Here is a 26,548-nt window from a genome sequence, read left to right on the forward strand (position 1 = left end):
ATTTTGGAAATACTTTTGTCTGTGTAACGTATTTATGTGATTAACATTGCAAGATCACAGGTGCATGTAAGTGGAAGCCATTGCAAATGTGAAATGCTGGTACATTAATAACCGATGTAACGGCCAGATTGTTGACTGGAAGCAGGCAAACGTACATGCGTTGTGTCGTACGGGTGCTGGATGTCAGTTCTTGGGATTCTGCCTGTTGAAGTTGGACTATCAATACGGCAGTGGTTAATGCAGTTTGAGGATGTCGTTGGTGTTGTCGTTCGATGATGTCCCATATGTGCTCTACTGGAGACAGATGAAGGTGATCGAGCAGGTCAAGGCAACATGTCGACACTCTATAGAGCATGTTGGGTAACACAACGGAAGTATGTGGACGAGCGTTATTCTGTTGGAAAACACTCCTGGAATGCTGTTTATGAATGTCAGCACAATCAACAGGTTATCGTCCAAATTTGCAATCATGGTGCATGGGATAACCAGTAGAGTGCCCCTGCTGTAATACGAAATCGCACCCCGGACCATTCCAGGTGTCTAGCACGCTGACAGGTTGCTTTCAGGTCCTCAACTGACCTGCTTTCTAAGAAACAAGAGGCCATCACTGCCACCTAAGGGGAACCAGGTTTCATCAGAAACACAGCTTACCTCCACGTCGCCTTGAAGTGAGCTCTCGCTTGACTTCTTCGTATACAGCATCTGTACAACGATTAGATTTCACGATATCCAGTTTTATGGCGTTATACTGTAAATTTGCTGAGTTGAAAAAAACGTATAGGGCCTGAAGATGGCAAAATGAATCGTCGAAACTGATTGCTTTCAAAATAAAATAAAATTGGTTAAAGTGTACGGCTGTTGGTAAAGTTTATTGACTTTGAAAAGTACGTACCAGTCAAAGACCCCTGGCCGTGATGGAACAACAGAGATTGACGCCACTGAAGACGCGAATGGTGGTGGTTTGGGGTCAGTGGAATGCACGCTACATAGCGTCTGGCTCGGAGCTCTCCTTGAAGTAGCCGATTTGTAACAGTTCGTTGAGTTATTGTTGTGCCAACTGCTGTCTAATTGCTGCTTCAGTTGCAGTGCGATGCTCCAGAGCCATACGCCGAAGAGGATGGTCCTCCATCTCGGTAGTGCCACGTGGCCGTCCGGAACCCGGTCTTCTTTCGACCGTACATTCTCGCGACCACCGCTGCCAGCAGTTATGTACAGTGGCTACATTCCTGCCAAGTCTTTCTGATTTATTGCAGAAGGAACAACCAGCTCCTCGTAGCCTTGTTACACCACCTCGTTCAAAGCTCTGTGGGGTGTTCATAATTGCGTCATTTTCTGCTGAAAGCCATTCTTGTCTAACACCCAATCACCAAGTCATACCTCAAAGATAATTAAGGCTCATGACCGTTCCAGCGTGTACTAGCGCAAACCTGATTTGCATCCTCTAGTGGCGCTGCTAGCACCACTTTTATGCTACTGGTTCGAAATATGAATAAACTTCATCTTTCAGATGCAGATACACGCCTACCAACTTTCGCTTATGTCTTACAACTCCTTCATGGTGTTGCGATTTATTTTCCATCAGTGTATTTGATGTTATCGACTTCTGTTTATGAACCTTACCTGCTACAGCTTCGTGCATGATTAGCATGATTAAGGGACCTTTATTTAACAAATATAATCAGCAATACACTAAGGTGGTGATTCTGTGTGATGGTGTTTCCGTTATACGCAGTGGTAGAACTATTTATTTGCGTTATTTAATGTGATGACGAATGGGTAACGCTCGTAGATTTTTATTTCTAAGCTCAAGCCGTTACTAATACAGAGTAATTTTGATAAAAGTCAGGACGAACTTGGAAGAGAGGGTCAGCTACATTTCCTTGAAGTGTTAGTTAAGAGAAGGAAGCACGAATCCCTAGGTCACTTTGTGTACAGAGAACCTCTGCATACACTTCTTTTGTTCACGCATTAAGCCGTCACCACACCTCACAAACAAAATTTCCTATTAATGACTACTGCACAGAGCTGTAAAGCTGTCAACAAGAAGTGTCTTGCCAAAGAAGTTCACTACGAACAGTGTTCCGATGGAGTGGGTACCCAGATCATCAAATTGAACTGCTAGTGCACTCGAACAGGCAAGAGGAAGAGGTAGACACTAACAAAGGGAAACCATCACATCTCGCTCTGTGACAAGATGAAAGAAGCTTGAATAAAGGTACACCTGTTTTGTCTTAGGTGCCAACACTGTTTAGTTTATGAGCAAATAACGGTTAAAGTTTCTACGCTGATCAGTCCACTCGCGTAGTTTAAGAACCATTGGGTCGGTAGCGTAGTGATTAAGACCATGGTTTCGAATTGTCGCATAAGTATGTGATAGCACTATTTTTTGTTACGTCGTGAAATGCAATGGAAATGCTAACGAAAGAAGCGAGAACTTAAAATCTTATTAAAAACAGATTATTAAAAGTAACTGAAAATGAAAAATTTATAAATTCTCGTATTTTAGTTTCCTTATGGGATGGATTGCTTGCCGATGAAATGGGTATACCGCTGTGTTCATTAAAGGTAATTTCGGCAATGTGTTCGTCATTCTCTCAAACCTGTGACGTACACATTCATCGACAGGTGAATAAATAGATTGGCTGATTCCAGAACTGCCCTATTTTACCGCATAGCAAAGGGAAATCATAGGCAGATATGATTCCAGTGAAGTAAATTGCTTAATCCTTAGAAAATTCTTCGAAATGCTTGATGTACAGAGAAATTGTGGCCCAATCGCGAGGTATTTACAATTTCAAAGATGTTGCTTTTGCCAGTGGTATTCACACAAAAAATGTGACTGTGGCATATATGCCTTTGCTAATTGCTTATGGTGCTCCGATTTTTTACCTTTTTTCAATTTTTTTAATGACAGATATCGTCTCGGGTAATGAATTGTTTCTCCTGAAGTATAAAAGTAAAAATAAAAGCAACAGCTGGAAGACTTGAAATATTATGTTCTTCATTTTCAGTTACTGTCACTGATATAAGGTTTTATAAGATTCCTGATGATAAAATGAGATTTTAATGAAATTTATCAATACTTCCATTGTGCTTGACGACGTTTATATATACACTCCTGGAAATGGAAAAAAGAACACATTGACACCAGTGTGTCAGACCCACCATACTTGCTCCGGACACTGCGAGAGGGCTGTACAAGCAATGATCACACGCACGGCACAGCGGACACACCAGGAACCGCGGTGTTGGCCGTCGAATGGCGCTAGCTGCGCAGCATTTGTGCACCGCCGCCGTCAGTGTCAGTCAGTTTGCCGTGGCATACGGAGCTCCATCGCAGTCTTTAACACTGGTAGCATGCCGCGACAGCGTGGACGTGAACCGTATGTGCAGTTGACGGACTTTGAGCGAGGGCGTATAGTGGGCATGCGGGAGGCCGGCTGGACGTACCGCCGAATTGCTCAACACGTGGGGCGTGAGGTCTCCACAGTACATCGATGTTGTCGCCAGTGGTCGGCGGAAGGTGCACGTGCCCGTCGACCTGGGACCGGACCGCAGCGACGCACGGATGCACGCCAAGACGGTAGGATCCTACGCAGTGCCGTAGGGGACCGCACCGCCACTTCCCAGCAAATTAGGGACACTGTTGCTCCTGGGGTATCGGCGAGGACCATTCGCAACGGTCTCCATGAAGCTGGGCTACGGTCCCGCACACCGTTAGGCCGTCTTCCGCTCACGCCCCAACATCGTGCAGCACGCCTCCAGTGGTGTCGCGACAGGCGTGAATAGAGGGACGAATGGAGACGTGTCGTCTTCAGCGATGAGAGTCGCTTCTGCCTTGGTGTCAATGATGGTCGTATGCGTGTTTGGCGCCGTGCAGGTGAGCGCCACAATCAGGACTGCATACGACCGAGGCACACAGGGCCAACACCCGGCATCATGGTGTGGGGAGCGATCTCCTACACTGGCCGTACACCACTGGTGACCGTCGAGGGGACACTGAATAGTGCACGGTACATCCAAACCGTCATCGAACCCATCGTTCTACCATTCCTAGACCGGCAAGGGAACTTTTGTTCCAACAGGACAATGCACGTCCGCATGTATCCCGTGCCACCCAACGTGCTCTAGAAGGTGTAAGTCAACTACCCTGGCCAGCAAGATCTCCGGATCTGTCCCCCATTGAGCATGTTTGGGACTGGATGAAGCGTCGTCTCACGCGGTCTGCACGTCCAGCACGAACGCTGGTCCAACTGAGGCGCCAGGTGGAAATGGCATGGCAAGCCGTTCCACAGGACTACATCCAGCATCTCTACGATCGTCTCCATGGGAGAATAGCAGCCTGCATTGCTGCGAAAGGTGGATATACACTGTACTAGTGCCGACATTGTGCATGCTCTGTTGCCTGTGTCTATGTGCCTGTGGTTCTGTCAGTGTGATCATGTGATGTATCTGACCACAGGAATGTGTCAATAAAGTTTCCCCTTCCTGGGACAATGAATTCACGGTGTTCTTATTTCAATTTCCAGGAGTGTAGATACACATACCTTCATAACAACGAAACATAAAGGAAACGATGTCGTATACTTCCGTGATACCAAAACATAAAAAAATAGACCTAACATAGGATGTGCGAACAGGAGAGAAAATTTCGAACTAATGCTCTTGCCCTCTACACTACCCACTCACTTCAGCTGACATTCCACATGCGGATTGCTGAAGTGACGTCGGAGGTTTGACCGTATTTTTTTTTTTTTTTTTGTTGGGAAAATTACTGGATGTTGGCACCAAAGCCGAACTAGGTGTCCCTTTGTTTTCGCCGTTCTTTTACCCTACGAAGTTCCGATCTTGTCAGAGAGCGACCTATGGTTCGTTCTCCTTGTACGAAATGAAAGAGACGCAGAATCGCTTATGTGCTGGCCCAGACTCCGCGTAGATCGACGGATTCCTAAGGAAACACGGCATCCAGTATATTTCACCCCCATCAGCGTAAATAAAGGTCTTCTTTGTTCTGTTGGAAACGATCTGTCTCCAAAAGAAGGCTGTGTGTCTCATTCGAAGCGAATGTGACCTGTGGACATGGGGCAGACTATCAGATCCACTGAGGAGACGTGCTAAGTAACATCAGCGGGACATCTGACTTAAATAACCAAGAAAATCAATTTATTAAGATCTCTTCGACCACTTCATCCCCCAGCATTGGAGAACGCCGACAGAATATGTTTTTCAAAGAATAACAGTGCGGGCTCTGAAAAACCTCTAAGCATCAATGGACTTAGTGGGCGCCGGAAATCGAATACGGCTATAAATAGCGACACATGCAATACATTGCATTCTGGTTGGAGTGTAAGCGTGAGAACGCATAACAACGAAGCTCGCAGCACCTCAGGTAGACGTCGGGGTAGGTCGTTGAAACGTTCTGATTTCAGTAGAATCAACAATTCAGCCGTATATATGAAAGAATATGATTAATCAGCCACGTCGAGAAAACCTGAGCGTTTGTGTAACTTGTTTTATCGATGGACAAAAATAACGGCTACGCTGCATATATCATTATACGGAATTTCAGATAAATGTTACTGATTATAGCCAGCACTTTCATCGGAAGAGAACGGCATCTGTATTGACGTTCAAATAATTTTAATATATAGCTTACTTTTCATTGCAAGTAATACATTTTTCTTTTTTTAATAGTGTGGTGTGCATACTGTAAGACCTTCAGTACACACACCATCAGATTATTTGACTTGTCGCTCTAACGAAGTAGGCGAGTGTCAGCAATATGTCTCGTGGTCTTATCGTGGCGTGTTTATCTTCTTCCGTTAAGTCAGACGATAGAAATGCCACTTGCACGCTTAGAGTAGCAGATTGACGGTGACCAACTTTAAACAGAACTTGATTAATTTTCACACACATTTATTAAAATAATAACAAGCATAAAAATTACTTAACTGGGTTCTGGATGCTATTTACAATTGACAATCTGAAGTTCCTTTGGTATTGGTACGTTAATCTTATTCTCACATATATCTCTGATACATGACAAAAGTGTCTATACATTTATCTTCATGGCTATGTACAGGAATATGGTAATCTTATTAGGTGCAGACTGAAACTTGACTAGAGACTGGTACAGACAAACGTAGAACTCGTACAGACTGGTACAGACTAAGGCAGACTGGTACAGACTGGTGCAGACAAATGCAGACTCACTAATCGGAGGTCTGTACACTCGTTATAATACCTCGCGCGTTCATGTATCACTGCGCAAGTGTGATCCGCGAGGAGAAAAGGTTCTACGTTAGCAGCAATCTCATTGGTTGCGTTACATATTAATACGCGGATCGGCGGAAGCAGAATTTGGTCCGTCTCTATGGCAGCGCCATCTCGTAGTGCGGAGACGGACGAGCGCTGCGCCTGCGCTGTTGTGCTTAGCGGGGCGCGCTGTAGTGGGAAAGTTGTGTACGTGCTGACTACGCGGAACTATGTACACAACAAATAGAGTGTAATTAACTTCGATCTCCCGGGAACATCATCAACCAACGTAGTTGTTACCCATAGTTTCTCTACCATCTAACTGATGATGCTCCAGGTAGAAAGGATATAAAATATAAAATGGTAATGGCAAGAAACGCGTTTCTGAAAAAGAGAAATTGGTTGGAGGAGAAGGAGGTTAGTGTTTAACGTCCCGTCGACAACGAGGTCATTAGTGACGGAGCACACCTCGCATTAGGGAAGGATGGGGAATGAAATCAGCAGTGGCCTTTCAAAGGAAACATCCCGGTATTTGCCTGAAGCACTTTAGGGAAATCATGGAAAAGCCAATCTGGGATGGCCAGACGTGGGTTTGAACCGTAGTCCTACAGAATGCTAGGCCAGTGTGCTAATCAATGCGTCACCACTAACGGTAGAAATTTGTTACCATCGAATATTGATTTTACTTTTAGGAAATTTTTTCTGAAGCTCTTTGTCTGGAATGAAGCCATGTATGGGAGCGATACATGGCTGATAAACAGTTTAAAGAAGACGAAAGTAGAAGCTTTTGAAATGTGGTTCTGCAGAAGGATGCTGACGTTTATATGGTTAGATAATATAACTGAGGAGGAGGTAATGTAAAGAATTAGAGGGACAAGAAATTTGTGGCATAACTTGACTAAGAGACGTCGGTTGATAGGGCATCTACTGAGACGTCACATGATTTGGTACCGGAGGCAAATTCTTGGGGGTGGAGGGTAAAAGTCGTAGATCAAGAAATGAATACAGAAAAAAAAATCAAAAACTTGTAGGTTGCAGTAATTATTAAGAGATGAAGAGGCTAGCACAGGATAGTTTAGCATGGAGACCTTCATCAAACCAGTCTTCGGACTGAATTCCACATCATCAACGTCAGCAACGGGAGATGTACTCATCAGTGACTGTCTTGGGCTGGATATCCTACACGTGAAGAAATGTTACTCTCTTCATCGTCGAAGTGATACCAATCAGTGTTACAAGTTGCTATTGAGATGTTTCCTGGACGAGACAGATTTCTTGCCACTTTGTTATCTGACGTATGCTTTATTTAGGTAAATGTAATGCGCCTATAATTTCTTAGTTTTGTTCTTTCTGTAGTTGGGGAGTATGGTGGTCAGTGATTTCACAGGAGCCGCCCAGTTGCATCACGGCTGAAATTCTTGTTTCAGAGAATCATTTCATGAAGTTTGTTTCTGTGGCGCCGAGCAGACCGTCATTACGAGCTCTGAATGGAGAAGGTCTCCAGCCTGCAGGGCCCTCTCTTCCGCCGGGGCGCATCTTTTGCCCGCTCTGGAGCTTTCAGGCCAGCCCGCACCGCCCCCGCGCCCTCTTCCTGTGTACCTTTGAATCCTTTGCTTAATAAGCGCCATCAGCTGATAGAGGCAGCGCGAAAGCGAATGCGACCCCTCTCCCTATGCATGAGGCACGTTCTCAGACTCTGCCAAATGTTTAATTTCCCCATCTGCCGAATAGAAGGGAGGCAACATTCACGACAGAAGCCTCGCTTAAGTTTTCCTCTCTATTCTGGAGGGCGTTTCAAAAGGAATAACTTAACTGAAAGCAGTTTCTTGGCGCCTCGGTAACGCGCTCTATAGAGGTAGTGACAAAACTGCAAGTGTGGAGACTCTTCTTGCGAACTGGCGAGCACCGCACAGTTCTCACGCGAGTGAGGTTCCAATTACACACAGTTCTGAACAGTTCGAATGGCGTATGAGCACTGAATAGTGCTTCAAAGAAACTAAAGCGCGGCATTTCCAAACGCTTTTCGCAGGTATGGTTAACAGTAGTTCATCTTAAGTTTAAAACTCATTCTCTGTATTTGCTTACAGATAAGCAATTTTTGGATAATGAATTCTGTGTTGAGTAAAACAGGCTCTCCTTATTCACCTAGACGTGTTCGAGTGAGAAAGAGCAAAATTGTTTGCCCAAGGCAGAATCCCTTATCCGAAACACATTTATTAGGAGTAGTAATGAAGCACAGCGTTTGTCAATCGATGTTGAAGTGATCCACTAATTTTTAAGTGTTAACAATCTATACTTAATATTTCTTGCAAATAATTTCGAATATTTATGGAGATATAAGTTACGTGTACGTCTACCAAATTTCACGAACAACGAGTGAAAATTCAACAAGACTCGTGATAATTCTGAAACCAAGTGACGAAAACACTTTTAACATTCTGCTACACCGAGATATTGAAGCAAGGACAGTTTTCTGAAATGATTTTCTACAAGTTTCCAACGGAAGGTGATAGGCCGTAAAAAAAGAAATGCTGATATAACACTCCCAATGCTTTAAATCAAAGATATCACAAAAAATAGCTATAAAATGTGATGATGTCTTGAATTTATCGGTTCAACGGGGTTACTCGGTCTAGTCCCTTAGGCGACATTTAAGTGATGACGGATTCCAATATACGTTCAAATGGTTCAAATGGCTCTGAGCACTATTCGACTTAATATCTGAGGTCATGAGTCCCCTAACACTTAGAACTACTTAAACCTAACCAACCTAAGGACATCACACACATCCATGCCCGAGGCAGGATTCTAACCTGCGACCGTAGCGGTTGCGCGGTTCCAGACTGAAGCGCCTAGCACTGCTCGGCCACGCCGGCCGGCCCAATATACGTCATTACACCATATTTGGTTAACACTGTATAGCACATTGTCCGGTTATATTTGCGGAACATTTTCTCCGACCATTGACAAGCGTTATAAGGCTATATTTCTCTCTCTAAAAGTTATGGAACAATTAAAAAAATACTTCCAATTTAAAAGAACACAACTACTTCAATATCGAAGAAGACGAAACTAAATTCCGATTGTCATGTTTACAGTAAAATACTCTTCCTTTTGCATAAATATATCTCAAACCATCTGAATGAAGTTTTCCTATAATGATAGGATAGAATCCATATTACCTATCTCTTTTGTTATTATAAAGTAGTCGAAACAGGTTCTTGCTACTGCTGGTAGCTCGTCGTTACTAAAGCTGTGTGGAGTCAGATAAAAAATAGTAAATAATATAAAATAAACTGAAAATTTTGCTTATTTATGAAAGCAGCTCTGCTGGCGCTGTAATTCTTTCGGAGACGGCAAGAGGACAGTTAAACGGAATGGATATTATCTTCGAAGTAGTTTAGAACATGGATGTTAACATGTAAAGTGGAATAGGAGGCAGTCGAATTAAATGAGTCGATGCTAAGTGTGGTATCGATAGCTACGATGCCACGGCGTAGGTGCAAGTTCGTAGGTTGGCACTACGAACCGACACTGACGACAGCGCCCTCTAGCCGGCGCTGTGCAGATCTACGAGCTCCGCTCCAGATTCAGGAGGAGACGACCTAGCAACATTGTTTCTACTTCATACGGGGCTAGCCATTACAGACTTTGTTACTTCAGTTATTTGAATGATAGTTTGTCCAACTACCAGTAGCAGTTACCGTTGATGCTTATCCAGCTTCGCACCTACGTGCTCTTCAGTGCAAAGTTACGTATTGCACTGACTACTATTCTCTATTAAGTGTTCTGTAAAGTTAAACGCAGTACCGAAGCATTGCACCTTTTCCTGCTCCTACTCACTTCCTACATTCGGCCTACCCTTCAGTTTACGGGAGCAGACCCTCGCACCGCCTTCCAGGCGGGATACAAAACTAAGGGAATTAGATTAGAAAATGAGAGACTTCAATTCGTCGACGAGTTTTGCTGTATGGGCATCAAAATAACTGTGATGCCTGAAGTAGAGACGACATAAAATGCAGACTAGCAACAGCAAGAAATTATTTTATGAGAAAGATAAATTTGTTAGTATCAAATATAAATTTAAGGTTAGGAAGTATTTTGTGGAGGTGTAAGTGGTGACCAAAAAGTTCCTTTCTTAGGGTATTGCCGCAGCGTATATGGAACACTGCGTGATTCCGATGCGGATTTATGAGCACCGATATCTGGGCAACGGATTAGTTTGGCACTCGTGTCTTTCCGACGCCCGTGTGGTAAATGGGAACTTGAACTACGGCAATCTTTACCTAGTGGGTGCAAGTAGCACCAAAGGTCTGTTACTCTTTTATTGGCCACCGAAGGACAAAGTAGACATCCGTCAGATAATGAAGAATCTGTATAGGGCAGTATGTCTGACGAAAACCACCGTTGTGGAATGGTGCGCCAATGCGTGCTGCTACTTCATGATAACACACGTCCCTATATTGCAAACCTTATAAGTAGCCCGTTTATGTGTTTGTATGTTGGCAGCGCTTTAGACTGTATTAATATCACTGACAGCGCTGTGCTCCCTCTGTGATAGACTCTGTGGATGAGCGGACTCGCAGTTAACAGTTAGCAGTGATGGAGGTTAGCAGTGAGCGAGCGAACGTTTTGGAAGTGTGTCCGTCATGGAGATTTAGTGTTAGTTGGAAATGGATTGAAAACCATGATTGATATATTTGCTAATTTTTTGGAAATGGAATTATTGACCATTATATAATTTTTGGTTGGTTGGTTGGTTTGGGGAAGAAGACCAGACAGCGAGGTCATCGGTCTCATTGGATTAGGGAAGGACGGGGAAGGAAGTCGGCCGTGCCCTTTGAAAGGAACCATCCCGGCATTTGCCTGGAGCGATTTAGGGAAATCACGGGAAACCTAAATCATGATGGCCGGACGCGGGATTGAACCGTCGTCCTCCCGAATGCGAGTCCAGTGTCTAACCACTGCGCCACCTCGCTCGGTAGATATAATTTTTGGAACTGGATGTCACATGATGAAGGTAAAATCTGCTAAATACATTGTTTCCTCCGCAATAAAATATTTCCTTTGCTAACTATATGCCTATTAGTAGTTAGAGCCTACAGTAGTTAGAATCTTTTAATTAGCTGGCTGTAGTTGCTGCTAGCTGTATTTGCTGTGGTTCGTGCAATGAAGATTTTCTGTGAGGTAAGTGACTTATGAAATGTATGGGTTATTGTTAAGATTTCTTCTAATTCCGGGCCATTCTTTTGTGTTAATTTTTGTGCAGTCAGATTTTGTTGTGTTTGTATATTATGGGTCGTAAATGAATAGGATAAGTTTGAGTTGTATTTGTCAGGGAAAAATCTGTAGATCAGTGCTGAAATGATAAAAACAAGTGAAGTGACTGTAGATTCTGTTCCAACCAGCAGTTTAAGAGGGTCCAGTAAGTATTCAGCAGTTTCAGAAATAAAACGTAGAAGTTTCAACCTAACGCAGAAGTTACGCTAAGTCAAGTTACGTTTACAGTCTGACGAGAGTGTACAGTGTGCATTTACGGACTTCTTCACGTAACAGGACACAGTGATCTGACTGACTTGTGTGCCAAATGTGGAAAATTAGGTGGATAGGTCGAGTAGCTAATGAAAAGTTACCGAATCGCATTCTGAAGATGAAGGTCAAACAGCATTCTGATGTTGGTTTCTACTCAATGAAGGCAGAATTCCTGTGAAATTCATGCAGAGTGTAAGTTCAGTATCATGATGCCCGTTTTCACAGCAGCAAATCTACCAATTTAGTCGGAAATTCAGAAGTGATGTGAAGCTTTATGTCAGACGCATCCCGTTGCGAAGACATCGTGAAAGAAAACTATCGAGCGACACTGGATGATATTGCGAAAACTGTAGGGATCAGCAATGGTTCAGCACACCGTACTCTGTACGACTAGCTCCAATTTCACAAAGTGTCTACAAGATACGCTTCTCGGCAGCTGATTCGTAAAGAAATAACTAAAACAGTGCTCTTTCGTTGAGTGTCTAATCTTCTGCGATGTGTTAAACAAGGAAATGTCTACAATGAAATGAATACCCCAAGCTGCAAATAGGCGTTGATATAAGTCAACGGGGACAATTGAAAATGTGTGCCCTGACCAGAACTCAAACCCGGGATCTCTTGCTTACATGACCGAGGACACAGAGGATAGTGCAACTGCAGGGCTTATCTCTGGCACGCCTCCCGTGAGACCCACATTCTCAGCTTATTGTCCCACACTATCTTCATAGTGCCCCTGCCCATTATACTCATAATCCGCGGCGTGTTGCCGATTCCCGTAAGAGTTCTGGCACTGTTAGTGCATCCGCACAGAAGAAGATGGTCAAATGGCCGGTGAGCCTTATACACACACACACACACACACACACACACACACACACACACACACATATATATATATATATATATATATATATATATATATATATACTCCTGGAAATGGAAAAAAGAACACATTGACACCGGTGTGTCAGACCCACCATACTTGCTCCGGACACTGCGAGAGGGCTGTACAAGCGATGATCACACGCACGGCACAGCGGACACACCAGGAACCGCGGTGTTGGCCGTCGAATGGCGCTAGCTGCGCAGCATTTGTGCACCGCCGCCGGCAGTGTTAGCCAGTTTGCCGTGGCATACGGAGCTCCATCGCAGTCTTTAACACTGGTAGCATGCCGCGACAGCGTGGACGTGAACCGTATGTGCAGTTGACGGACTTTGAGCGAGGGCGTATAGTGGGCATGCGGGAGGCCGGGTGGACGTACCGCCGAATTGCTCAACATGTGGGGCGTGAGGTCTCCACAGTACATCGATGTTGTCGCCAGTGGTCGGCGGAAGGTGCACGTGCCCGTCGACCTGGGACCGGACCGCAGCGACGCACGGATGCACGCCAAGACCGTAGGATCCTACGCAGTGCCGTAGGGGACCGCACCGCCACTTCCCAGCAAATTAGGGACACTGTTGCTCCTGGGGTATCGGCGAGGACCATTCGCAACCGTCTCCATGAAGCTGGGCTACGGTCCCGCACACCGTTAGGCCGTCTTCCGCTCACGCCCCAACATCGTGCAGCCCGCCTCCAGTGGTGTCGCGACAGGCGTGAATGGAGGGACGAATGGAGACGTGTCGTCTTCAGCGATGAGAGTCGCTTCTGCCTTGGTGCCAATGATGGTCGTATGCGTGTTTGGCGCCGTGCAGGTGAGCGCCACAATCAGGACTGCATACGACCGAGGCACACAGGGCCAACACCCGGCATCATGGTGTGGGGAGCGATCTCCTACACTGGCCGTACACCACTGGTGATCGTCGAGGGGACACTGAACAGTGCACGGTACATCCAAACCGTCATCGAACCCATCGTTCTACCATTCCTAGACCGGCAAGGGAACTTGCTGTTCCAACAGGACAATGCACGTCCGCATGTATCCCGTGCCACCCAACGTGCTCTAGAAGGTGTAAGTCAACTACCCTGGCCAGCAAGATCTCCGGATCTGTCCCCCATTGAGCATGTTTGGGACTGGATGAAGCGTCGTCTCACGCGGTCTGCACGTCCAGCACGAACGCTGGTCCAACTGAGGCGCCAGGTGGAAATGGCATGGCAAGCCGTTCCACAGGACTACATCCAGCATCTCTACGATCGTCTCCATGGGAGAACAGTAGCCTGCATTGCTGCGAAAGGTGGATATACACTGTACTAGTGCCGACATTGTGCATGCTCTGTTGCCTGTGTCTATGTGCCTGTGGTTCTGTCAGTGTGATCATGTGATGTATCTGACCCCAGGAATGTGTCAATAAAGTTTCCCCTTCCTGGGACAATGAATTCACGGTGTTCTTATTTCAATTTCCAGGAGTATATATATATATATATATATATATATATATATATATATATATATATATATATAAATATATATATGGTATCTGTTCTTTCGGACATGTCCGAAAGAACAGATACCATCTTCATATACATAAGGCAATGTCTTGATTGCAGGGGTCGTCACCTGGGATAAATCTGGATTCAGTATGATCGATGGTAAACGAGGTAACCCTGATCAAAGAGGTTCCGAACAAAGCTAACAGCACGGAAAGCTATCTAGGTCCAGTTTTGGGACATAAAGTGTGTCATCTTGATGTACTGAATGTCGCGATGGACCATTATCGCAAACAAATGCTCCATCGAATCGACGATGACTGTTGTCTCCAGTTCTGTTGCAACATGACAATGCAACCTGAAGTCTGAGTGTTTTCCACCTTCACGATGCTTACCAGAACAGTCTCCGACCGATATTCATGTTTTTGAACCAATCACCACCAGAAAGATTTAACTATAAATTTGACTGAAACAAACTGTTTCGCAGCCCCCAAGAAATGAATGTAAGAATTGACAGAAATAAAAGTTTATAATGAGAAGTTATGGGCTCCGTGATGCTCTTAGCCAGTAACATGGCAGGTTTGGACCGGCAAGACGTTTCATTCTCGTGAAGAGATGGGTCATCCGCACATTTTTTAAAAATAGCAGTGGCGTCATTAAACTTGTATATAGCTTCTTCCCAAATACTGCCAGTGGTCACAGTGTTGTGGTTTATCAGCTTATATCTTGTCTCATTTCACAACCCTGTGCGTTCCCCTTGTTGATGTTACCTTGAACACAATGAATGACTGAATGAATGAAAGAACGTGAGAGGCACCTCGACCGCAGTTTCCAGGCGAAAAACAACCGGGTCATCCAATGCTTCCTGCTGTTTACAGTCGCCTTTCTGAGACAGGATCCATAAACAGGAACCGTGGTAGATCAACATTCGTTCGTGCACGTATCGATAAGATATGAAATTAAGAGGTACTCCGCGTAATCGACGAGGAGAGAATGAGCATTCTGAGAAACAGCATTCTGAGATTAAGAGGTTAGCAGCCGTGGTAGGTGGTATCAACTCAGTCAGAAGACTAGTGGCCCAGAAATTAAAAATATTTAATGTATTGAATGGAATGCTGTGGGATGTGACTCCAGGATGTAACGTAGAAGCAGTCTGACTGTATACGGCGCCGATTATTCTTGCGCCGGCTGCAAATGTGGAAATACATTGAGATAAGTGACTTTGACAAAGGGCAGATTATTATTACGCAGAGACTGTGAATGAGTTTCTCGAGAACGGCGAAGCTGGTCGATTGCCAACGTGCTACTGTCGTGAGCATCTGTGGACAGTGAAGGTAGAAGGACAGTGAAACTACCAACAGGCGCTAAATCGTTGGACGCCTACGATTCTTCTCAAAAAGTGGGGTTCGGAAGCTGGTCCGCTCTGTAAAGTAGGACAGAAGGTGACCCGTGGCACCCCTGCTAAAGAGCAGAATGCTGGTGCACGCACAAGTGTTTCAGCGCACACCGTTCGCCGCACCTTCTTGACTTGTAGAACATGGAGATCCACAGCGCCACGCCCCCCCCCCCCCCTGCGTGTTCACATGGTGACACAACTACACCGGCAATTACGATTGCAGTGGGTACGGGACTACCAGGAGTTGACCGTCAATCAATGGAAACGTGTCGGCTCTTCGGGAAATCACATGTTTGCTACCCTAGGTCGGTGGTCGTCTACATAAACGCCGTCATCGAAGTGAACAGCGGCTCGAAACGCTTAGTGCATCAAGGATGCACGTTGGTTGGGGCAGTATTATGCCCTTGCATGGGGCCTGTGATAGTAATTGAACACACCCTGACACCTGCGATCCACCTGCATCTCTTCATGCTTGATGTCTTCCCCGACGGCGGTGTCATCTCTCAGCAGCGTAACTGTCCGTGTCAAAGAGGCAGAACCGTTCTACGGTGTTTGAGGAGCATTATAGTGAAATCACGTTTATGTCTCGGCGACCAAATTCGCCTGATGTCAGGAACCGCGCTGCTGCTACGGCCGCAGGTTCTAATCCTGCCTCGGCATGGATGTGTGTGATGTCCTTAGGTTAGTTACTTTTAAGTAGTTCTAAGTTTAGGGGACTGATGACCTCAGATGTTAAGTCCCATAGTGCTTAGAGCCATTTGAACCTTTTGAACCCATCCGGGTCGGTATCGGGCGCCATCAGCGCGTACACAGATCAGCGGCCCGTTATTCATGCGAATTACATGACCTGTGCATAGACGTCTAATGCCATACACCTCACAAATCTACCAACAAACTTTTGTATCACTGATACGCATTGTGAGTGACGTATTTCATTCCAAAGACGGAGAAACAAGCTATTAAGAATTTGGTCATAATGTTTTAAGTGGTCATAATGTTTTGGCATATTATTGTACATTGACAACAGACAAGAAAATCGTAGAAAATCTATATACTCTATCAACAGTATTACTTTTCTGCGTGATGCTGTTCATGCTAATACCAGGTAAATTAATCAAGGGAATTAGCAAGAAAGCTACTAATCTGGAAACAAATGTTCACTGGATAGCAGTTGCTTACGCACGATTCGTAGCTTAATTTTTAGGTGACCACAACGACATTTTGCATATGTCAATAATTAGCCATTTTTATAGTGTATTACTAGCTGCCAAGCGAGAACTGCTCGTATAGCGTAACGCGCAGCGCACTAGTTTGCGAGTGTTGGAGGTAAGCTTGACCTGCATCTAATTCAGTTCGGCGGATTAACGGTTGTGGCCTGGTACATCAGCCAGCCTGAGTTTGATTTATTGACGGTCTCCCACGCTCATTTAGGGAAATGCAGGGCGGCCCCTCATCTCCCGCTTTGTCCGCCTCGGTAGCTGCGCGATCAGTGCGGCGGATTGGTAGGCGAATGGGCCCGTGTTCGATTCCCGGAACTAAGTTTCCGTGTTTATTTACGGGTGAGTGCCCATCTGAACACCACAGTCGTCAGCTAATCTACGGGAAGAAAGTGGTGAGCGCAAACTTATGTGAATCACCTAAATTATGTAGTGCGTGTTATCGTATTACGGCCTTGCCACAGTCGCAACGCCCGTTCCCGTTCGATCACCGAAGTTAGGCGCTGTCGGGCTGGGATAGCACTTGGATGGGTGACCGTCCAGTCTGCCGAGCGTTGTTGGCAATCGGGGTGCAGTCAGCACTTGTGAGGCAAACTGAGGAGATGCTTGATCGAGTAGTAGTGGCTCTGGTAAACTGATATACGGCCGCGAGAGCGGTGTGCTAACCACATGCGCCTCCATATCCGCATCCCGTGACTCCTGTGTGCTGAGGATGGCACGGCGGCCGGTCGGTACCGTTTCGTTTTCATAGTCTGCTCGGGAGGAGTTTAGTTTAGATTTTAGTGTTCTCCAGGTATTTGAGTATCGTGTTTTCTGAGGCGAGATTGTGTACCAGCTTGGCATTTGTCTAAAGGAGCGAGAGAAGTGCCCTAGCTTGCAGATGTACCAGAGTAAGGGTCATTAACTCAGTTTGTAGATTCGACCTAATTCTGATTCACTTCTGTGTCATGGAAGTTAGCGCGTTAATCTACACGAACAGGTAGAAATGTATACTGAAATGCGAATGATTTCCTAACGCGCACTTTTATGGATTTGTTTTATTGTCTTGCTATGAGGAATCGACCTCATTCATTGTAATGTACGCTTGGCTTGAGATCTTAGCTTTCAATTTAGGCAACAATTAAAACCATTCGCCGTTTATTGACTGTGTTATGCGTTACAGTTTCACGGGACTCATTAGGGGGAAGTGAGTACCGGCGTTCCAGTGAAATACAGAGATGGCAGTTGTCATCTGTGGACGTTGTATTCAACCAAGCGCATTCAGTGTGACCTCTTAATGCAGGACAAGTTGCAACGGCATTTTTTTTATCGAAAAAGGATGAACTTTAGGTCGTATTGCTGCAGATGTCAATGCCCCTCCACATGCCATCCATAGGTTGTGGAACGCTACAGTTAGACAAGTCAGTACACAAGGCGAGTTGGACAAGGTCGCCGACGCATTACAACCCCACGTGAAGACCAACATCTGGCCATCTCTGCGTTGCTGTTTGTATGGAAGCACTGTAAGACGAACTCAGAAGGGCCACTGTGTGCTAATAGACTGTAACGAACATTTACGAGAAAGGACCTCATGACCCAGACTTCCTGTTCGATTAGTCTGTATGTAATCATCTTGCAGCCGGCATTCAGTTCTACCTTACCATACCAACTGGCAACTTCGTCACTGGTGAATCGTGATATATACAGACGAGTCCAGATATCCTCTGACATGATGTGATGGCCATGTTCGTGTGCGGAGATTCGTGGTGAGCGGCACCTGTCCAGGAGAACTTCCAAGATTCTGTGATGTTGTGGGGAGGCTTCAGTGTTGACAGCTATACGGACCTTGTGCCGACCGGAGTGACCGTTCGGTTATAGGCGCTACAGTCTGGAACTGCAAGACCGCTACGGTCGCAGGTTCGAATCCTGCCTCGGGCATGGATGTGTGTGATGTCCTTAGGTTAGTTAGGTTTACGTAGTTCTAAGTTCTAGGGGACTGATGACCTCAGCAGTTGAGTCCCATAGTGCTCAGAACCATTTGAACCATTTTTATACGGACCTTGTCATTGTCCATCGTCACCTTACCGTCAGACAGCACAAAGAACAGATCCCGTTGGACCAGGTGATAGCTGCTGCATATTGAGCTGGCCCTGAAATCCTTGTAATCCATGTGACGGTCGTCAGCAGGAATGTCTTGCAAAAGCTGGACATTGAAGTAATGGAATGGCCGACTTTCTGTCACGACCCAGACCCGATTGTGCGATGTAGCACGCACTTGTCATACATGTTCCTGGTCGTCCTCTTCCACCACAGCCTCTCCAGGAACTCTCGTCAGATCTGATTGAAGAATGAGGGCGGATACCATAGGGTGACCTCCGTAGACTTATAGGGAGCATGCCATGCATGTGTAAGGCAGTGATAAACGCCTCACACACGATATAAAAGTTACTGAAGCTCTCACAGTCAAATGAAAAGCCTCTAGTATTACGGGATGAATAATTGTTTACACTTTGTTATCGACACCTGTCGAACATGTCAGTTCTTTTTATATAAACGATAGAGGATGTAATGATAATTTGATGTACACGTCGTTTGAAAAGATAAAGATATAATTTTGTACCATACCCAGTCTTCATTTATTGCTCAATGGAGTGTGGCAGACGGCTAGAGTCATGTTCCCCTAATTATTTTAAGCAGTGTATTTCTGACATATCGAATACACCAAAATTAATTCCTAAGTCCGAGTAACATTATTAAGAAAAGTTAGAATATAAAAATAAAATTTATAAAATGGGAAAAATGTTCAAATCTTTTGTGAAATGAATTGCCTATAAGTAAGAAATAACATAGATCAGCGAAACATTTAATGTGCCTTTGACTGATGCTGGAAATAATTTGCAGCAGGTGTGTTTCACATACGTTAGTGACGTAAGGAGGTCACTCAACAAAAATCCCGCCAAACAGATATCCACTAGTACTCTTCAGAATTCTTAGAGTCCACGCCAAACACTGAAATTTAATTTCGCGGTTGGCAACTCACTGGATACAGATTCTGAGCATCATTCAAAGGCATGAGAAATGTTTCTTTAATCAATTTAATTTCGTACTTTAACCAAATCATTTCACAAAACAAATGAACGTTTCTTTTTCCAATTTTGTTGTTATTTCAAGTTTTGTTTACAAAGAATGATATATGATGTATTTTAATAACGATCGGTATCATATTATCATTGAGTATAAGAGAAAGGAAAAAAGTTTTAGCGAATGCTGTGATTTTATGTTTCCGACATTCATTTAAGTAGCTAGCAGCAGCTGTTCGTGAGATATTTCAATTTACCCTCAAATCATTAGTTTTTCTTAATTACCCTGATTAATTTCAAGAAATTAAGCTTTTTTCCAAAATTAGTCCTGACGCTGGTCAATTTGATACCTTTTTATCATCAGTCTTCTTACTGCCTTGATGCGGCGCCCCGCCAATTCGTTCCTTGTGGCCGACCTTTTTATCTCAGAGTAGCAACTACAATCTACGTTCTCAGTTATTTTCTGTACGTATTACAGTCTCTGTCTTTCTCTACATATTCCATATTTTACCCTCTACAGCTCCCTCTAGTTACACTGAAGTTAATCCCTGATGCCTTAACAGGTGTTCAAGTCAGTGTTTTCCAGACATTCGTTTTCTCGCCGATTCTGTGGAGGAACTTCTCATTCCTCACCTATTCAGTCCACCTAATTTTCAACGTTCTTCTGTAGCACCACACGTAAAATACTTATATTCTCTTCTGTTCCACTTTTCTCTTAATCATTGTCTGACTACCATACAATACCATGCTCCAAAAGCACATTCTCAGAAATTTCTTCCTCAAATTAAGACCTATGCTGATAGTAGCAGACATCTCTTGACCAGGAATGCCCCTATTGACAGTGCTGGTCTGCTTGTAATGTCCGCCTTGCTCCGTCCGTGATGGGTTATTCTTCAGCCTATATAGCAGAATGCCTTAACTTAGTCCACTTCGTGGTCCCCACTTCCGCTGTTAAATATCTCGCTGTTCTCATTTCTTCCACTTCTCGTTACTTTCGTCTTTCTTCAATTTACTCTCAATCCATATTCTATATTCGTTAGACTCTTCGTTCCATTCAACACATCCTGTAATTATTTTTCACTTTCACTAAGGGTAGCAATATTCTCAGCAAGTCTTCTGATTGAATTTTGATTCCACTCTTTAATCTTTGTTTTATTTTCCACATTGCTTCTTCTATGCGTTGACTGAACAGTACGGGTGAAAGTCAAAATTTGCCCGTTTCCCACCTTTCTTTTAGCTATGAAAATTCTGACAAATACGAGGGTTGCCCAGAAAATAATGAACCGCAATTTTTTCTTCAACAATTCTTTATTGAACATAGTGAGAATTAGGCATACGAAAGAACGGTGTTTTATCTATAGACCCTATTTTTCCACGTGATCTCCGTCCGGTTCCATGGCCTTCCTCCAGCGCGAAACAAGGGCGTGTATGCCCTGTCGGTACCAATCTGGTCCTGGTGGTGGAGCCAGTGCTTCACTGTGTACATTTCCTCCTCGTCGTCTTGAAAATGTCTTCCACAAATAACGTCCTTTAATCTGTCCTCGCGAATTACAACATCAGCTCGCAGCAAAACGCTAGTTGTGACTGCCGTGGATGATTTCCCCCACCGTTGCAAATCGCGGACCTCCGCCGAAGCGCATTCTGATGACCTCACCCTCCGTGCCCAGTGGCTAATTGTACTTCTGTCGACAGTAGAGGCTCCATAGACCTTGCACAAGCGTTTGTGAATATTCCCCACAGTATTCGTAGCATTCCTTTCGGCTGAGAAAAAAAATGGGGTCATTATTTTCTGGGCAACCCTCGTAACTATTACGCAATTTCTCGGGAGACTTGTTTTCTCTCCATTCAAACATTTGACCAAAACAGGTGCAGACCGTAGTTAGGAGCAGGCACACCCTGGAGGGTCATACTGTATGTAATTCATTGGTTAACTTGATGCGGGAGGTAGGAGAGAGGATTCAGGCTGCCGTTGTATACGACCATTCGTACATTATTCATGACGTTGGATGTAGAAGACACACATAAGCAATTATCGCTGAATGGCATGAAGGACTGAAGAAATATAACCAAAAAGAACACTGATATCTGTAAAGAAAACAATTATTATGTGTATGATGCTGGTATGATGAGGTCCCATACTCCGAGGAGCGTAGGGGACGATGTGGGAAACCCTCACCGCCGACTAGGCAAGTACCAATCGGAGGTGGTTTTCCATTGCCTTCCTCCTACCGTAATGGGGATGATGAAGACGACACAACAACACTCAGTCATCTCGAGGCAGGGAAAATGCCTGACCCCGCCGGGAATCGAACCCGGGACCCCATGTGGGAGAAGCAAGAACGCTACTGCAAGACCACAAGCTAAACACCTCACCCCTTCAGCCCAGAATTATACCCTAGCGCTTTTAAGTCCATGGTTAAAGTCATGATATGTCACCATAGTTTTATTCAAAAGAAAAGGCGTCAGCATTAAAACTGCAATAGGAATTCCACTGTTGAAAGCAGATGTGACGTGGAAAAGCCTTTACGAGGGAGAAGACTTGTCTGACAAGTAACAACCAAATGAAAATTCAATTCAGTGTGTAGAGTCTATGAGTCTGACATGTTGTCGGACATGTTATCCACAAAATCCCGAAGGTATCAAAAGCAGACAAATGAGGGAAGCGCGCACAACGAGCTTAAGAGCTCATGAATCGAATTTGCTGACGAGAATCATATACGTATAACTGGGAAAGAAAATTGAAGATCTGTTAAATGACAGATTGGCATCAAGACTGATAAAGGCATCAGAGAGGCGGTTCGGAAGTTGCGGTTGGTAATGTAAGCAGGACATAAGAAGAAAATCAAGAGACTTTCATAGGAGTTGCAGACCGAGAAAAAGCTTTCAGTGAAATAATATGGTGCAAGATGTTTGAAATTATAAAAAAAATCGAAGTCATAAAAGCTACAGGAAAATACGGTTAATATGTAATATGTAAAAAGACCAGTGGGGTTCTATGAAAACAGAGAAGGTAAAAAAATCTTTTCCTCTTGCTGCTCGACGTGTATATAAAAGAAGCAGTGCCAAGAAAGAAAGATTGAGGTGTCTGATTAAAAAATTGAGGGTAAGGGATATCAATAATAACATTCGCTAATGACATTGCTATCCCCCAGGGAAAATGAGACAGAATTACATGGCCTCTTGAAGAAAAAAAGAACGTTATTGAGCACTGAATACAGAATTAGAGTAAACCAAAGATAGACGACAGTAATGAGGAGTGGCAGAATGAAACTGGGGACCACATGGTAGACGAAGTGAAGAAATTCGGTAGTCTGCAAGGAATGACGACGGAAGCAAGGAGGACATAACAGCCAGATTAACATAGGGAAAGGGGGAATTTCCTTTAAGTGTACTTCTATAAAATATCTGTCTCCATCCAAGGAAGATATTTTTAAGAATTTACGTTTGAAGCACAGTAGTGTATGCAAGTGAGTCATGTAGCATCGAAAAATCGGAAAATCAAAGAAATGAGGTGGTATAGAAGATGAAAATTTAGTGGAAGATAAATCAGGAGATTCTTCGCAGAATCGGTGAGGACGGAGTAAAGGGTGTCTCATAATTAATGACGTAAACACATATAGTTAAAAGCACACGATACAAGACGTAAACATGGGCTCCAAAATTCTTACTTGATGAGCTATGGCCACTTATTCATCTTCGCTGCTATGAAACACATCTCCTCTGGTGAACAAGGGCATAGCTTGCATAGTAGAAAATTTTTTTTCTGGGTTTCGTCCATATTACCTCCTCGTGAGCTATGGAAAACAAAGAGCTTGCAGTAGAAGACGTTTCACGGCAACGAAGATGAAGTGTCCATAACTCTTCAAGTATGCATTTTAAGAGTGTGTGTCTACTACGTGTTTTTGCCTCTAAAACCGCGTACTTTTAACGGTATGCGTTTGCCCCATTCAGTATGACACACCCTGTATGTGAAAAATACTGCCTACAACGCGAGACAGACGTGATAGCACATGTGTTAAGATATCAGGGAATAGCTAACGCAGCATTAGAGAGGCGGTACACTGTGGCATTTAACCAGTCAGGAGACTGATAAATAATAAACCATAAGCCAACATCCACTGACTTGACGAAAGTCATGGGATGCCTCCTCATATCGTGTCGGACCTCCTTTTGCCCAGTGTAGAGGAGCAACTCGGCGTGGCTTGAACTCAATTAGTCGTTGGAGGTCCCTCTATAGGTGTCCATAATTGCGAAAGAGTTGCCGTGCAGGATTTTGTGCGCGAACTGCTCTCTCGATTAGGTCACACAAATGCTCGATGGGATTCATGTCGGGCGATCATTCACTCGAACTGTCCAGAATGTTCTTAAAACAAATCGCGAACAATTATGGCTCGGTGACATAATGCACTGTCATCCATAAAAATGGCATCCTTATTTGAGAACATGAAATCCGCGAATGGCTGCAGATTGTTTCCAGCCTAACATAACCATTTCCAGTCAATGATGAGTTCATTTCATTATAGAGCCACCATCAGCTTGCCCAGTGCCTCGTTGATAACATAGGTCCATAGGCAGCTCTTACCAACTAAAATAGACTCATGTGACCAGGCCACGGTTTACCATTCGTCTGGAGTCCAACCGATGTGGACACGATCCCAAGAGAGGCGCTGCAGGCTGTTTCGTGCTGTTAGGAAAGGCACTTGAGTCGCTTGTCTGTTACCATATCCCATTACCGCCAAATTTCGTCGCACGCCCTAACGGATACGTTGGTCATACTTTCCGCATAGCTTCCTGCGATTATTTCACAAGTAATGCTGCTTGTCTGTTACCACTGATAACTCTACCAAATGTCGCTGCATTCGGTCGTTAAGTGATGGCAGTCGGCCACAGCGCTGGCCGTGGTGAGACGTAATATCTGAAATTTGATATTTTGGCACATGCACACAATGTGGTTCTCGGAATACTGAATTCCCTAACGGATTCCGAAATGGAATGTCCCAAGAGTCTAGCTTCAGACACCATTCTGCAAGTCTATTCATTTCAGACGTCCAACCATAATGATGTCGGAAACCTTTTCACATGAACCATCAGAGTACAAATGGCAGCTCCGCCAGCGCAGGGCCCGTTAATGATCTGTGCATGCGATACTACCGCCATCTGCATACATGCATATATCTATCTCATGACTTTTGTCAACTCAGTTTACTGTAGGCAATGGGGGTCTTTATTGAACATTTGCTATACCTTCTTTCTGTACATTGTCTACCTTCATTTAAAGTTTCCAGCCTCAGTCTGCCGGCTGCTTTTGAATCTCTGTAGTATCTACGTTATTCAAAGGCATCAGAGCGCAGAGAGCTAAGCGACGCGCCAGGTGAGTGTTTACCTTCTTGCTGGAGTGCCGGTGGTACCTGGAAGGGTGCAGCGTGCACATGTAGCGGTCGATGGCCATGCAGATCAAGATGACGGCGCTTTGTTGGCGGAGCGCGCCGCGCAGCAGCGACTGAAACACCAGAAGGACCACACATGTTACACACCACAGCCACGCCATCTTTCTGCTACGACGCCGTGTGTAGCGTAGGGTGAAATACACACTATGGACAAAAAGAAAAAAAAAACAGAAACACCAAAAACACAACACATTACCATGCCTTATACGATGCAGGAAACTTTATGGCATTCAAAACAAGTTCTGATCGTCTTAACATGGATAAATACAGGTCATGAATAGTTTTGAAGGGAATCTTACCACCACCACCACCACCTTAACAGTGATCTTCACCATTTCTCATACAAAATAGTGGCAAGCTCAGGTAACTATGATGGAGGTAAATAGCAATCATGCGTCCTCCTCTCCAAAGAAGACCACAGACGCTCAGTAATACTTAGATCTTTCGACCATGATGGTCAGGGAGGTTGCGAATATTCATCCTCGTGCTCACAAAATTAGTCCAGGCCGATGCGGGCTGTATGAACGAGGACGTAAAGTCTTGGGACACAGTGTCACCAGTGGGGAACAAATACTGTACCAAGCGATGGATGTCATCAGCCAAAATTTCACGTAAGCCTTGATAGTAATCCGACCTTTCATAATACCCGTTGGGTCCATGGAATACCACAATATGGCTGACCAAATCATCACCGTGGCCCTGCCATGTTTCACTCTGCCAGAAGTTAGAAACAGTTTGGAACAAGTCTCATCCGACCAATTAAGTTCTTTCCAATTCTCCATAATGCAGATTTTATGGCTTCACCAATACGTTTTCTTATTCCGTGCATTTGCATAACTGATGAACGATTTAGGAATTCCAATTCCCCCTGCAATTCCCAATTTACGGAGCTCCCTTCGAGCCATTTTGGTGCTGACAGGGTTCGAGTGGGCAGCATTAAGTTCTGCTGTACCTCTTCCAGCGGTCGTCATCTTATTTTTCATAAGAATTCTCTTGAATGACCATTTGTCACGCGGCGATCCTAGAACACACACTTCGTCAGCGATGTCAGAGGATGATGCTTTTCCGCTTTCCCTGTATGCAGTAGAGATTTTCGATTCAGCGCCTCCTGAAACAGCAAACACTTTGGCTACTTTGTTTACGGAAGCACCCACCCATCATATGGGCATCAAGAATTTGCCCACGTTCGAATTCTCGTAGCTCTGACATAATGCATTCATAAATACACGGAACACTGTTCTGACCACGATTGACGCTTGCAACATATTGATGACATT

At 44.5% G+C, this 26,548-nt stretch overlaps 1 protein-coding gene across 1 annotated transcript in view; it reads right to left on the reverse strand.

Moving 5' to 3' along the window:
- LOC126260498 (uncharacterized) overlaps positions 1-25,273 on the reverse strand; it is a 112,631-nt gene extending 87,358 nt beyond the window's left edge. The window contains exon 1 of the mRNA XM_049957827.1: positions 25,208-25,273. Coding sequence (XP_049813784.1) covers positions 25,208-25,273 — 66 coding nt within the window. The remainder of the gene's footprint in view (positions 1-25,207) is intronic.
- Positions 25,274-26,548: the final 1,275 nt, after the last annotated feature.

This window comes from Schistocerca nitens, chromosome 5, assembly GCF_023898315.1.
Source record: "Schistocerca nitens isolate TAMUIC-IGC-003100 chromosome 5, iqSchNite1.1, whole genome shotgun sequence".
In the NCBI taxonomy this organism is placed as follows: domain Eukaryota; kingdom Metazoa; phylum Arthropoda; class Insecta; order Orthoptera; family Acrididae; genus Schistocerca; species Schistocerca nitens.